Raw genomic sequence first — 14,236 nt, forward strand, 5'->3', positions numbered from 1 at the left:
GACCTGTGCCCTCCACACTTCACAATCCAAAGCAGTAGCCATGAAGTGCATAGAAGTGTAGATAATATTGTGAATATTAGCCAATGCCACATTGAGATAGAACTGTGAATTTTAGCTTGCATCGCATCTAGACAAGATTGTGAATATTAGCCAGTCCATAGTGAGAGAAAACTGTGCATAGTAGCTTGCATCGCATCTAGGCAAGATTGTGAATATTAGCCTGTCCCACATTGAGAAAGAACAGTGAATATTAGCTTGCGTAATATCTAGACAGGATTGTGAATACTAGCCAATGCCACACTCAGATAGAACTGTGAATATTAGCTTGTGTCACATCTAGACATGATTGTAAATATTAGACAATGCCACATTCAGATAGAACTGTGAATATTAGCTTGCATCGCATCTAGACTGGATTTTGAATATTAGCCAGTCCCACATTGAGATAGAATTGTGAATATTAACTTGCGTCACATCTAGACATGATTGTGTATATATTAGCCAGTCCCACATTCAGATAGAACTGTGAATATTAGCTTGCGTCACATCTAGACAGGATTGTGAACATTAGCCAATGACACATTCAGATAGAACCGTGAATATTAGCTTGCATCGCATCTAGACAGATTGTGAATATTAGCCAATGCCACAATCAGTTAGAACTGTGAATATTAGCTTTAATCACATCTAGACAGGATTGTGAATACTAGCCAGTCCCACATTTAGATAGAACCGTGAATATTAGCTTGCGTCGTATCTAGACAGATTGTGAATATTAGCCAATGCCACAATCAGTTAGAACTGTGAATATTAGCTTTAATCACATCTAGACAGGATTGTGAATACTAGCCAGTCCCAAATTGAGATAGAATTGTGCATATTATCCAGTCTCACAATGAGACAGAACTTGTGAATATTAGCTTGCATCACATCCAGACAGGAGAATGAATATTATGAATATTAGCCAGTGCTACATTCAGATAGAATTGTGAAGGTTACCTTGTATCACATCTTGATAGGATGATGAATGTTGGCCTCTGCCACATTTAGATAGAAATGTGGAGTTATTCACGCACCACATCTAGAAAGAATTTGGAAATTAGATTGCATCACATCTAGATAGCGATGCCACTAACCAACCCACCAACAAACACACCTTTCTGCATACACCTCTCAAACTTTCAGATCTGCCAGAGCATCAGGGGACCACTCCAGTGGTGATAGTGCACGGTACAAATGCCCTTTCACATTAAAATTAACATAACATAAGGATTAACATAAGGATTAAAACACTACCATAATAAGCATATGTTCGGCAAGGCCTATATCTTGCACATAGGAAGCATGTACCACCACTCTTTGGAGAGGTGCATATTTTTTTCTCTTGGCATATCGATGATAGTAAAAAACAAATAAATGAACCAGAGGTCATGAGACAACGAGTCTCGTCAACAGGCAAAAGGGGTATTAGTGTTTAGCTGATATTGGAATTCTTGATGGAAAGTACTGTAAATGCATACATACATGAACACACCCATAGGTACTAAACACACACACAGGTTCATGCACACAGCATTCATGAAACGCATGTATGTCCTTCCTTTTTATTAACAACATCTTCCCTTCTGGTCTGGCTAAAGTAAGGGCACACAATGACAGGCGGCGAAGACAGCATGTGTGGGGGCCTCAAGGGACAGGTGTGGCAGGGAGATGGAAGGGTAGGGAATGCAGCTCTGTGTACACCAGTGTTCCTGGCAGCATATGTGGGCAGTTTGGGTAATTTATTTTTAGGGAAATCAGCAGCTGGTTGATGCTTGCTGCCACATTCAAGTATGGCAAAGTAAACCTCATTGTGATTCATGCAGAAGTGGAGTATGCTGGCTGTGGAAGCCTGTGACAGCAAAGGGAATGGAAAGACAATGGAGCTCTGTGTAGGATAAGGGCGAAGGACATGGGATACACAGAGGGGAGGGTGGAGCTGTGGGAACAATAAGTGATTCTGATCATTGCATGGCCCGGGTGATGAAAAACCTTGCATTCACTGTGCTACATTGGAACTCCTGATTGCCACACATATAGTAAGCTTCTTAACACTCCTTCCTTTCCCTCTCCTCTCTTTAGCACTGATTTTGTCTATATGGTGGTACGAAGGTTAAAGCACTATTATACATGTCAAAACTAAAAAAGACCTGTTTAAAATACTGTGTGTGGGGGGTCAGAAGTAAGGCTTGGACACAATAGTGGTGTATTTGTGGTTAGAAACTTTTACTATATGAAAAAATGGTTGGAAAAATGCCCCTCTGTCCCTAAAACCAAGAGGAATTTCCCTGCCTCTAAAGAAACCAATGAAATTGTCAGAATGCCCAAGTTATAAAGACTGTCCCTGTTGTGTCCTGAAAGGCCTACCTCTGTCCCTAACACTAATAACGTAAAACAACTGTGCAGTGATAACTTCTTCCTAAAGTGTATTGTTCTCTATGACTCGAACAAACAGAAAAGTTTGCTGACTGTGGGGAAATCAAAATAGGCGACAATAAAGATATATTCCCAAATGTAGAACTCCAAGGTCGGGGTCTTGTGTTCTTTCCCCTAGACTCCTCTTTTGTAGTATTCTTTGTAGCTATAACTAACAGAAAAGCTCCCCATTCCCTGGGGTTGTCACAAGTGGCAAGGAAAACAGAGAAAGGTGAAAAACTGCAAGACTCCAATTTTAGGGTTTTGGTCCTTTCCTGTAGGATCCTTCTTATAGTGATATATGTTTTTCTCCTTTTGGGGCCTCCCAGGCCTTCAGTTGCATAAACAAACAAATGCAATGGGTCATTCACAAGAATATCTTCCTTATGCTTCGCCTATTTATATTGGCACACTCCTTTTGCAAGTGTAGGATTTGTTTCACTGTATTTTCTTCACTTCCGTTGGATGGGGGGCTCCGACTTGCAGTATTCAATACAACTTGCTATACCTTCTTGTCAAGCAATGGTCGGTTCATGGACTGTCCCTCTTTTAGGTGCGAGTCCCAGATTTGTTGTTTAACTGCTTGGTTCACTCTCCTGTCAAGCAGTTATCCTTGCATGAAACAGCCTTCGCCCTCTCAAGGACTGTCTCTCTATGGGTACGAGTCCCAGACTCGTAACACTTGCCGTTACTTGGTCTACTCTTCTGCCAAGCAACAGTTTTAACATAGGCTATCTCTCTTTTGGTGCGGGTCCCAGACTTGCAGTATTCGATTTTGGTTGTTTTTCAGTTTCTCATATGGGTGCGAGTCTCATACTCGCAATGATCCCCTTGGGTTTTGTTTCTGGCTTTCAAGTGAGTGCGTTTCTGAGACTTGAGCTTGGATCCTAGGGTCCCAGACCCTTTTTCTGTGGCCTCCACCTTCACCCCTTCACTCGCCCGGACCTCATGCACCAATCGGTTAACCCGCGTAGCTGTTTACTTCCCACTGAAAGGTACCAGCGTTTCCCCAGTGGCTGAAGCTTCTCTGAAGACTCCAGTCATGTTTGAGGCTTCATCGCAGCCAGCAGCGGCTTCTCTGATGTCTAATTCTTCTCAGTGGTGCGTCCTCTCGGCTGGGAGCATCACCTGTGCTTGGGATGCCCAGAGGTTCCACACCGCAATAACGCGAGCAGTCCTGAGTTCTGGGATCTTACTCACGTTCTTCTCTTCCTCTGCTGTCGACTTCCCTCCAGCTACCTATCATCCTACTGGCAGTGGGACAGCTTGCAGGTTTCCTCCATGGATGATCGTTTCTCGTTTGTCTGACATTTAAAATCCTGCGTTGGGAAAGGGAGTTGCTTTGCGCCAATCATGTTTGTGTAGAAACAAGAGTGCTCATTTTGTTTCTCCATAGTGATCCTTGGACTCCTGATCATTTTCTTTTTCTCAGTACTTGTCATAGAGTCAGATGTAACATACTTTGCATTTTCTAAGGTTTGAACTCAAGATCGACTAATCTGTCTGTGACAGATATTGGCTTTATAATACAAAGCGAGGGGAGGATTGAACATTAGAGATGGTATTGGGGTACTAATACGGGGGCATACCACATGCTCTGAATATGGTCGTCCCTAATCCCATAAGGACGTTCCTCCCACATGTGACCCTCCCTTGGTGCACAACCCCGAGGTGGACTATTGTACTGTAGACACAAGCCCTGGCCCCATGAGAGGGGTCTCCCACTATGGGAGGAGGAACAACATCCTCAAATTCCTCACATGTGATTGCATTCTGCCTGTACAAAGTTTTTCCGAAATGGCAGAAGTGGAAATGTTGGGAAGGACTAAAAGGCAACGTTCAGAATGTAAAGGGGGTAATCCCCCTTCAGTGCTGTTCTGATTGCACCTATGCCCCTCTCCCTTTCTTTAGCCCCATTTCCCTTCCCTATGGAGACAGAGAACAAAATCCAAGTGAATCAATGGAAATTAAATAGGTCTAAATGGTATGTGGAATAGCCTAATAATTTGAAGGATGATGTTTCAGGGTTTCCTTTTATCCTTGCTGTAAGGTGCCGCTGCCTATTGGTAATAAATGGAGAATGTAAGTGTCAAAAACTGTCTACATACCTCTATTTATGATAAATGAGACCACCAGATCTATTATATCTGCATGTTAGTAATTTCCATCTGTGAAAGCCCAAGTAACTATTTTCATCTCTAATGTATGACATATGTTCATCCACCAAAGACTACCTTAGAGGCCTTGATGTTCTTTGATCACTCACCAATATTTGTTCTCTCTAATGGCAGTATATGGGCTACAGCATGGGAAAGCTGTGGTGTTTTAGTGGATGGGTTATGCCATCTTATCCTGGTGAAAGCTTGTTTCCAAAATATTTGGTTTGAACACAGCTTTAAGTGACGTGCACACTAACTCCAAATTCCCGTCTCTTTCCTTCAACTCCACTTTTTTCCTCTCAACCTCTCATCACTGGTTATCACTTTACCTTGTTTCTCATCCCATAAATCAGGCGGTATCTCTCTACCTTCTCACGTTATCCTTGTATGCTCGATGTATCCCTCTTTTCTCCCATCATTGTGAACCTTTTTGCTGCAATAACGTAGTTCATTCTTCTCTCGTCAGCTTTTTATGCCATTGGATAATGTGATATTCTCTTTTCTCATTGCAGCACTGGAGAGAAATGGCGCTCCCGGAGAAAGATGTTAACGCCAAGCTTCCATTTTGCAATTTTGGAAGAGTTTCTTGGAGTTATGAATGAGCAGTCCAAAATATTGGTTAATAAGCTTGAACAACATGTTGATAAAGAAGCATTCAACTGTTTTATGGATGTCACTCTCTGCGCACTTGACATTATCTCTGGTAAATGTTTATACTCCTGTGAATACTTTACATTTGTAAGGATAGATAATCTACAGTTCTAGTACAAACATTTAAGTAACTGAGACAATCCCACATTTCTCAATAGGATGTTTTATTTTTAAAGAAAACCCAAAACTATCTTTAAAAGATTTAGGGAAATGATCAAGCTATGTGGCCATAGAGATACAAAGCCCTTATTTGGAAGTTTATAACATTATATGTAGGGGTAGCCCAGGGCTGCCTATGCTGGCCCTCTGAATGACTATTGCCATTGCCACCAAGCCAGAGGGTGCAACACTAGCCAGTCAAGCTCCAGACCAGAAGCGCTGAATGTGAGAGTTAACCCTGGCTAGGAGCAACCTGCAGAAAGAGAGAGCAGAATGTCCTGTTAGGTACATACATGGGTTCTATAGCTATTGGTTTTTCTAAATGAACCGACATAAAAACTGCTCGACCCCAAGTAGTCCTGATGCTGTACAGCACGACAACTATTAATTTTCATTTGAATATGGTGACTGCTTGCCACCTGATGTTTGACGGGATGTACTGCTCATCTTCATGACTATCAGTTGGGAGTCAATCAATAGACCCAAAACCACTTGCATGCAGCTCTACCCAGTCCACCTGAAAAAGAATTCATGTCTGGTATTGCAACCAGCAATAATTAATGGTTATGGGATTGGTCTACAACCCTGAGTTCATATGGGAACAATTGAGGGCAATTGATAGTAGAGCAGATCACACCCCCTCTGGGTAGCAGTCCCTACTTATCAACCAAGAAGACACTTGATAAGCAGAACGTTGTAATCATTGAAATGAGATTTCTATTTAGTGCTCAAACTGCCAACATTAAATATTCGACAAGGGACCGGGGTGTTATATTGGTTATTGGACATACAGAGATTCCCTATTTCTTAGAGTACACCGGCTATTCTCTGGGAGTTGTGGCATTTTACAATCATCATTCATCCAATCCCATATGCCATTCTGGTCACTCGTAGGGATAGCTTGGGACTGGGCTGAATGAGGGGTGTGCTCCTGGCTCAGCTTATATAAAATATCCTAACCCACACAAACCCAGTATTAGTTGCCCTGTCTTGCACATGGTGTAGGCAACAATGACTTGTCTCTACAATGGTTCCAATGGTATAATCTCTAAACTCAGTTCTGCCTCCCCCCTGGATCCAATCCCTCTCAGAATACTGAAAAATATCTAAGGTGAGCTTTCCCCCTTGATTGTAGAAGCATTACACAGGTCGTTAAGCACTGGGTGCATTCCAGCATCATTGAAGCATGCTCTTGTTATCCTACTGCTTAAAAAAACATATCTGGATACATCAGTGCCATCTAATTTCTGACCAATATCCCTTTGGACATTTCCGATGAAGATATCGGAGGCAGCAGTCGTTCCACAGGCTACAGCTTATCTGGAAGGATAAAATATATTGCATCCCCATCAATCACTTATGTCCAGCACAACTCATCAAAGATGCCGCACGAGATCTAGCACCATTTATCACCAAGTTAATTAATGCCTCCTTTACCACAGGCATTATCCCCAGTAACTTAAAAGAGTCCTGGGTGCTCCCACTCTTAAAAAAGGCTACTCTAGACCCCACCATACCCACTAACTATAGACCTATTACTACGGTACCATTCCTTCTGAAGATACTGGATAAGGTGGCATATATACAAATCCAGAGTTTCCTGGAACAAAACCAACTACTAGGCTCCCGACAATCTGGCTTCCGCCCTCTTCACGGCACAGAAACTGCATTGATTGACCTGAAAGCCCAAATAGACAAAGTAAGAGACTCTGGAAAACCAGCACTCCTCCTGCTACTAGACCTATCGGCCGCTTTTGATTTAGTGGACCATAAAGTCCTATGTAACCACCTAGACTCAGCAGCACACTTCTCCACTGAGGCTATAGCATGGATACAATCCTTCCTCAGTGACCGCACCATGAGGGTTTTCTCACCTATAGCAGCTGCAGACCCCATCCCTATTACCTGCGGCGTGCCACAGGGATCATGCGTTTCACCAACGCTATATAACATATTCACTAAGCCTCTGTTTGATGATTTGGACCTTCTGGGTATCACGTATACCAACTACGCTGATGATACCCAGATCCTCCTCCCACTCACAGGGGTTTACGAAAAAGATCTAGCAATGGTGAACAAAATATACAGCATCGTTCAGGCATGGATGGCAACCCATGGCCTATGCCTGAACGATGATAAAACTGAGCTTCTTATCCTAGGCACCGCACCCCTCATCAAAAAACTAAGCACAAACTACTCTTCCTTTATCATAGATGGGAACTGCATACAAGTTACCAAAGAAGTTAAAACATTAGGGATCTACCTTGATTCTACCCTATCATTTTCCAAACAGGTAAACTCCCTAGCTTCCTCGACAGCCTACACATGTAAGCTCATTAGAGCAGGAAAACAATTCCTTTCCCAGCACAGCTGTCTAACTTTAGCCAGAGCCCTTATCATCTCCAAACTAGATTATTGTAACGCACTGTACATAGGAGCCAATAAATCTATCATAAACAAAATCCAGATACAGCAAAACAAGGCCCTCCGAGCGGCATTGAACATCCCCAGGAGAGAACACATTACAGTAATAAGAAGGAAACACAAATGGCTCTCCACCCACGAGAAAATCAGACTCAAAACGGCATCTCTCACATACAAATCTTTACACAACAAAGCCCCCCAATACCTTAAGGACAGATTCACCAGAACACACCCCACAAGACAAACCAGACTTGCTTACACCAACCGCCTACAAGTACCACGCTTTAAACTGACCACCATAGGCGGAGCTAGTTTCCCAGTCAAAGCTGCTCAATTGTGGAACGAATTACCCATTACTGCGAGGCTAGAACATTCATTTTCCAAATTCAGGCAAATTGTAATTAACTGGCTAAGGACAGCAACTGCTAATTGAACCCATGATAATGCTCACGCCTGTTTGCTACACAGTATCTGCATCATACGATTGTAAACCTGTATTGTAAACTTGCACCTGTAACTGGTAATTTCTGTAACTGGTAATGTCTGTAACTTGTAACTGTAACCTGTAACCTATGCTCTAAGCTGTACATATTCTTACTGTTTGCGCCCTTATACTCCAGGGTCCGGTGCGCACAATAAATTCTAAACAAACAAACAAACAAAACAAACAAACAATCAGGTTTTTGGCCAGGGATGAGCACTGAATCAGTGCTGGTGGCAGTGATCGGTGATTTGACAAGGAGTGCTGACAGGTCACAGGCAGCAGTGTCGATATTGCTGGACATGTCAGCCGCTTCCAAAACAATTGATCATGACTTTCGGTGCAAACGGCTTGAATAGAGTGGCTCTTCAAGCGTAGCTATGGGTTAAATAATTTCTCTCCAGCCGTTGACAGACAGTATCTGTGCCCCCGCACAAAGCAGGAGAAGTACTGGTAGTATGGGGAGTTTCACGGGGCTTGGCCCTCTCGCCCATCCTATTCAATTTATATATAAAACTATAATTTCTGTCCAGCCGTTGACGGACAGTATCTGTGCCCCCATACAAAGCAGAAGTACTGGTAGGATGGGAGTTTCATGGGGCTCGGCCCTCTCACCCATCCTATTCAATATATATATATATATATATATAACCATTTATGACCACGATTATTCAGTCGTTTGTGTGTTCTTTGTACTCATACGCAGACGCTACACAACTAGTCATCCTTATCGAGCTGAATTTCACTGCAATTGCAGCAGACATCTGGAACTGTCTTTTTGCAATTGGCAAGTGGATGAACCAAAACTGGCTCTGGCTTAATGGGGATAAAACTGAGGTTTTGATCATTGGTGCCCCATCTGCAAAATGCCTGTGTTCTATGGACTGCTGGCCGTCAGAACTGGGTACCCTTCCGGCGCCTGTGGCATTGGTAAAAAATCTAGGCATTCAAATTTTGGATTCCTTGGCGCCAACACTTCGGGTCAGCGCTAGATGTTGTGTGGGACATCTGAGGTTGAAAGTCTTATGTATGGAAGGTCCTTCCATTTTAACCAGAAGAACTATAGGCCCCTCTGATTTCGGCTTCCATATCAGGAACAATCGATTGCTGCAATGCAACACTACTAGCACAGCCAAAATTTCGGATTAAACGCCTGCAGGTTCTGCAAAATTCAGCCGCAAGGCTTGCTACTAAATCTCCTAGACTGACCCATGTTTCCCCACACAGAGAAAAACTGCATTGGCTCCCACTGGAGGCCAGAATAATCTTTAAGAGACTATGGGCCTCATTACAAGTGTGGCGGTCTGGAATTATGGGTGTCGGTCACACTGTACCTGCACCCATTTCCGGACTGCCAAACTACAACTCTGCGGGTGGGGGCCGTTGCGCCCGGCAGTTCTGACCTGCTGGGCGTAATGGCCCCTGCCCGCAGAGTTTTCTTGGAAGCACCAGCACTGTTCGCCTCCATGGTAATGGGAACTAACTGTTTCCAGCGCCTGACTTTCTGATCTGCCAGGGCTTGTAATGTCCCGGTGGCACCGGGAAGTCAGTTGCCGGAAAAGTGTTACCACCGGATTTGTGATGAGGCCTTTGTTTGGTACATAGAGCCTACTTTAACACAGGGGCTCGAGTACCTTCGGGAAAGGCTGTGTAAGTACAAACGATCGCGAGCATTGCACTCTTTTCAGGAGTAGCTCCAAATCTTTGGAATAGTCTCCCATTGATGCCGCAAGCTACTGAAAGCTATCCAGCATTTAGGAAGCAATTAAAGGACTTCCTGTTTCCACTAAAGATTTAGGCCATTTGTGGTAGGAGGATATGATGTCCTGTTCACCAGATTTTCGGTGCTTTTCAATGCCCTTTCTTGCTTTCTCTAGCGCCAGGATACCCTATGGGTCACAGCTGTGCTTTACAAATAAGAAATACCATATCATGCCAATCTGCTCAAGTCGCCATGTACGGAAGTTAGAATGATAGCTCTAAGGGGGCCATTTCAGGCAACTAGGGACACATTTGACCATAGAAAATTAAATCAATATCCATGCAACACTTTAACATCAGGCTCAAATTCAGCACTAGACTTCCCAGTCATTAGGCCTGATTATGATACTGGCGGTAGCCGTGTGGGTTAAACCGGCAAGGCTGCCGCCGGTATCATTTTATTTCCAGCACCTGCAAATGGGCAATTACCGGGTCATTACGGCCTTGCCCGACCTGATAATTTCCTATTCGCATGCGCCAGAAAATATTTTTCCCCATAAATATATTTTTAAAAATAGCCGTTGCCGGTGCAACCGACATGCTCTGCTCGCGGGTGCCGGTACGCCCGACAGGTCATACCTGGTGAACAAAAAGGCACCCGCGAGCAGAACTCGTAGTTTGCCGGTCCGATAGTAACATTGCCGGAAGCTTACCGGCGCCGTTACTACCGGACCGGCAAACTTATAATGAGACCAATTGCCTTCTCCAGTAATTAGCCCTTCACTGACCCAATGTTTTCAATAGCCAATGGACCATCCTGCTCCAATTCCACGTAGGAATATGGAATACCCAGCATGTGATGCTGGTGATTATTAACCGCTTGCCACGTGGGGATCCAGTTACTATTACTCTCTAGCCTGTCTGGTTCGCTTCACTCTGGGTGGGCTCACTCTATCTCTGGCCTCCACTGCAGCTCACATGGATGGCTTATCTGCACTCTGCCCTGTCCAGTCCTGTCATTCTGAAGTTGCAGGCGGCACCTGTGGTGCCGCAGTATGGCACAAGAAGCTCCTGGCTTTCCATGGGTGTCTCTCTGCCTGGGTAAGGCTGGCATAAAGAGGCCCTTTTCCAGCAAACACAACTGCACCCAATCCAGTGCTGGGGTGCCTTGCTCACATGTTCTGGGTCTCCGTCTTTGTCCACGGTCACTCTGTTACTTTACAGGCCGCATCCCTGGGGACTTGAATCTGCTCCCTCACATCGCCAGGGCCAACCCGCACATTCGGAAAGAGGATAGGTGTTCTAAAGGCTTTAACCAGTGCCACTAGCCAACTAACCCTGCATCAGGGATGTCCTTCCCATTGTCCCACACATAACATTCTAAATGCCCCCTCTCTAGTTTTCTATGCCCATGACTTATAACACTTCGCACATATTGTATCATCTCAAAACAATAACATTAAATAAAATGATTGAATACAATGAATTCAAGCATAGCGGGTGTGCACCTTTGGTCGCCATAATGAGTAACTATAATGAGTAACCCCAGTGTAAAAGGTATCTATCTCACCAATGGGTTACATAGTCCCATTTTTCATGTTGCCTCATGTGTTAACAAAGCACCCCAAACCTCTACTTTTGTGTTTCTGGTGGTAACTATTTGACCTGTAGACATTGTTATTAAAAAGTGGGCACACATTGTTTCTGTATTACCAAATGCACCTGTGAACGTAGGCGGTATTAGCCAAAAAGATTGAGGGCAAATAGACTGAATTCCAAAAGACTGAATATGGGATGCCCAATTTGGCTGCATATATATAGGTGCGGGGAGGGGGCAAAGTTAATAAAAAATGTGGAGGTGTAAGGGAGGGTTGCAAGGAGTTTCCACCCGCATATATATGCAGTCAAAGAGGGAGAAAAGAAATTGTTCTTTTGGGATTCGTTTTTCCCCCCGAACAAATCACCCTGAATCAATTTAGGCCACTGTTAGATTCGTGAGGAGACATTGTTTTGTTTGCCTAGGGTATTCCTGATGTAAATTGGCAAAGGCCTGCTTCTCCCATAGCATGTTTTACCACAAAACGTGGGTCATTGTAGTGCTCTTTGCTCAATGAGCATACCAGTGTAGATACCATGTACCCTTTAAGGAGCCTCGACCGAAGTCAGTCTGGGGATTCACAGCTAGACAAACAGAATAGCAAAAGGGACTATCTTAGTGGGCTCAAGGTCACTTGAAAGTCTGGCTACATGCTCCCATGCAGGTGACTTACTCCAGGGCCTCAGGGATGAGACCAAAGTACACATTGTGGAAACAGGAGTGGTGGGGGCAGATATGGGGCCTGTGCAACAAAAGGTTTTGGGCTTCTGCCCTGCTGATGCTTCTGCAATATGTTTTACTAAACCAATGACTGGCAGGTTGCCTTTGGCATAGTGTTGCCCCTTTCCAATCATTTAAAGGTTGAATTAATGGTTCTACTGGTGTTTTAGTAGCATAAGAAATCAGGTGACGAGCCCTAACGAGTCAGAAAACACAACATTGTGGTTGAAGCCCAAGAACACACTGGTGCAGCATAAGAATCTCAAGCAGCTCATGAACCTTTACCGTTTTGACAGCTGTTGGACCCAGCTGTAAAGCTTTAAACTAATTTGGTAATCTGACACTCCTTAGGGGTGTCCGCTTCTGCAACTACACCGAAGGCAGGCACACCTAGAGATCTGCTTTTCTGTCCACAATAACCCATGTCAAGCTGGATGGGCACAGCTTGACACTTGTAATGGGGATCATGCCATCACTGATTGATCGCGTGGGCCCTGAAAGACGTTTCATCCGGGCACCCCACCCTCACTGTTTGTGTTTTAATGGAAGACAGAATCAAAATTGTCGATGGCTTCATTCTGCTGCCAAACTGTCCCTTGCTACTCTCTAAGTTGTCAAAGCCTTGACAGTGTCTCCCTCTGACACCACAGGGTCTGTCGAGTACTTTCAGTCACCTGTCCTTATTTCCTCGTCTTGTGATTCCTCAAGCCCTCCAGCGGCATCAGGCCAGGGGTCATTTTAGCCACTGCCAATCGACAGCACCAGTCGAGTATCCCTCCTTGTAATAAGTGCATTTCGTGCCCACTCTATTAAAACATTTCTTTTGTATGCATGTAGGCCCTTTCAACGATACGTACCATATCAGAAAGGGTAGTCTGCCTGCTCCTCACTCCTCTAACCTCATCCAGGGCGGTGCCTAGCCGAAGATAGTGGATATGTCCGCACAGTGGCCAGGTAGTCTCCTTCTGCTGGGGCCCACATGTGCAGGAACTTTCCCAAGTGATATATTTGTTGCACCGGGATCTATCTATCACCACAACGTCAGCCATAGTTTACTCAGTGGCGACTGGTGAATATTTTAAGTGTAGTGGTGTACATATTTCCCCTATATCTGCCCTAGCAACCAAGCGCAGCAAGGGATCGTGAAACTATCAAGTGGGATTCGGGGAGATCTGCCCACAATACATTTTTTTAAAGAACAGATTAAATTTGTGCATTTTACACAACACTTGTTTAAAAAGTTGGGTAAAAAGACCGAAAGTTTGCAACTGGTTGTGTAGGATAACTCTTGAAAAAATCCAATATATGCAAGTCACCAACAGTGCACAGGAGCCTTTCCTTAACACATTTTCAAGATGCCTTTGACCGCAACATGTGCCAGCTGGTTGTGCCCATATATTTCCATGCTGGCTGCACCAACATATGCCAGTATTCCCATGTAAGAACATATTCATGTTTACTTATCACATAATGCCAGTAATGAGACTATAAGAAATCATGTCCATGCTTGTTCTGTTAATATATGGTTTTATCCCCACATAAAGACATATGGTTTTACCATTCAAAATGCATGTCACGTTATGAAAACATGTCCAAACTGAATGCACCAAAATACCAGTCTAACTACATAATAACACTTATCATCCTTGCTTTATCATAGATGCCCAATACAAAATGTCACGCCACAGTAAGAAATGGCTAGAGTAGTTGCACCAAAAATAACAGTCCTACCACGCAATGAGACGTATCATGCTTTCTTCATCAAAGATGCCCAATATAAAATGTCATGCTACAGTAAGAAATGGCTAGATTAGCCATATAATAGTGTTCATCATGCTTGCTTTATCATAGATGCCCAGCAAAAAATGTCATGCTTGCCCCCTAGTGTGC

The 14,236-nt window shown here is 43.9% G+C and overlaps 1 protein-coding gene across 2 annotated transcripts in view; it reads left to right on the plus strand.

Annotated features, from left to right (window-relative positions):
• LOC138516426 (cytochrome P450 4V2-like) overlaps nt 1-14,236 on the plus strand; it is a 1,267,862-nt gene that overhangs the window by 575,958 nt on the left and 677,668 nt on the right. For both annotated transcript variants that reach the window (XM_069631546.1, XM_069631545.1), the window contains one exon: nt 5,126-5,316. In XM_069631546.1, the coding sequence (XP_069487647.1) occupies nt 5,126-5,316 (191 nt within the window). The remainder of the gene's footprint in view (nt 1-5,125; nt 5,317-14,236) is intronic.

This window comes from Ambystoma mexicanum, chromosome 6q (genome assembly GCF_040938575.1).
Source record: "Ambystoma mexicanum isolate Mex_15411 chromosome 6q, UKY_AmexF1_1, whole genome shotgun sequence".
Lineage (NCBI taxonomy): Eukaryota > Metazoa > Chordata > Amphibia > Caudata > Ambystomatidae > Ambystoma > Ambystoma mexicanum.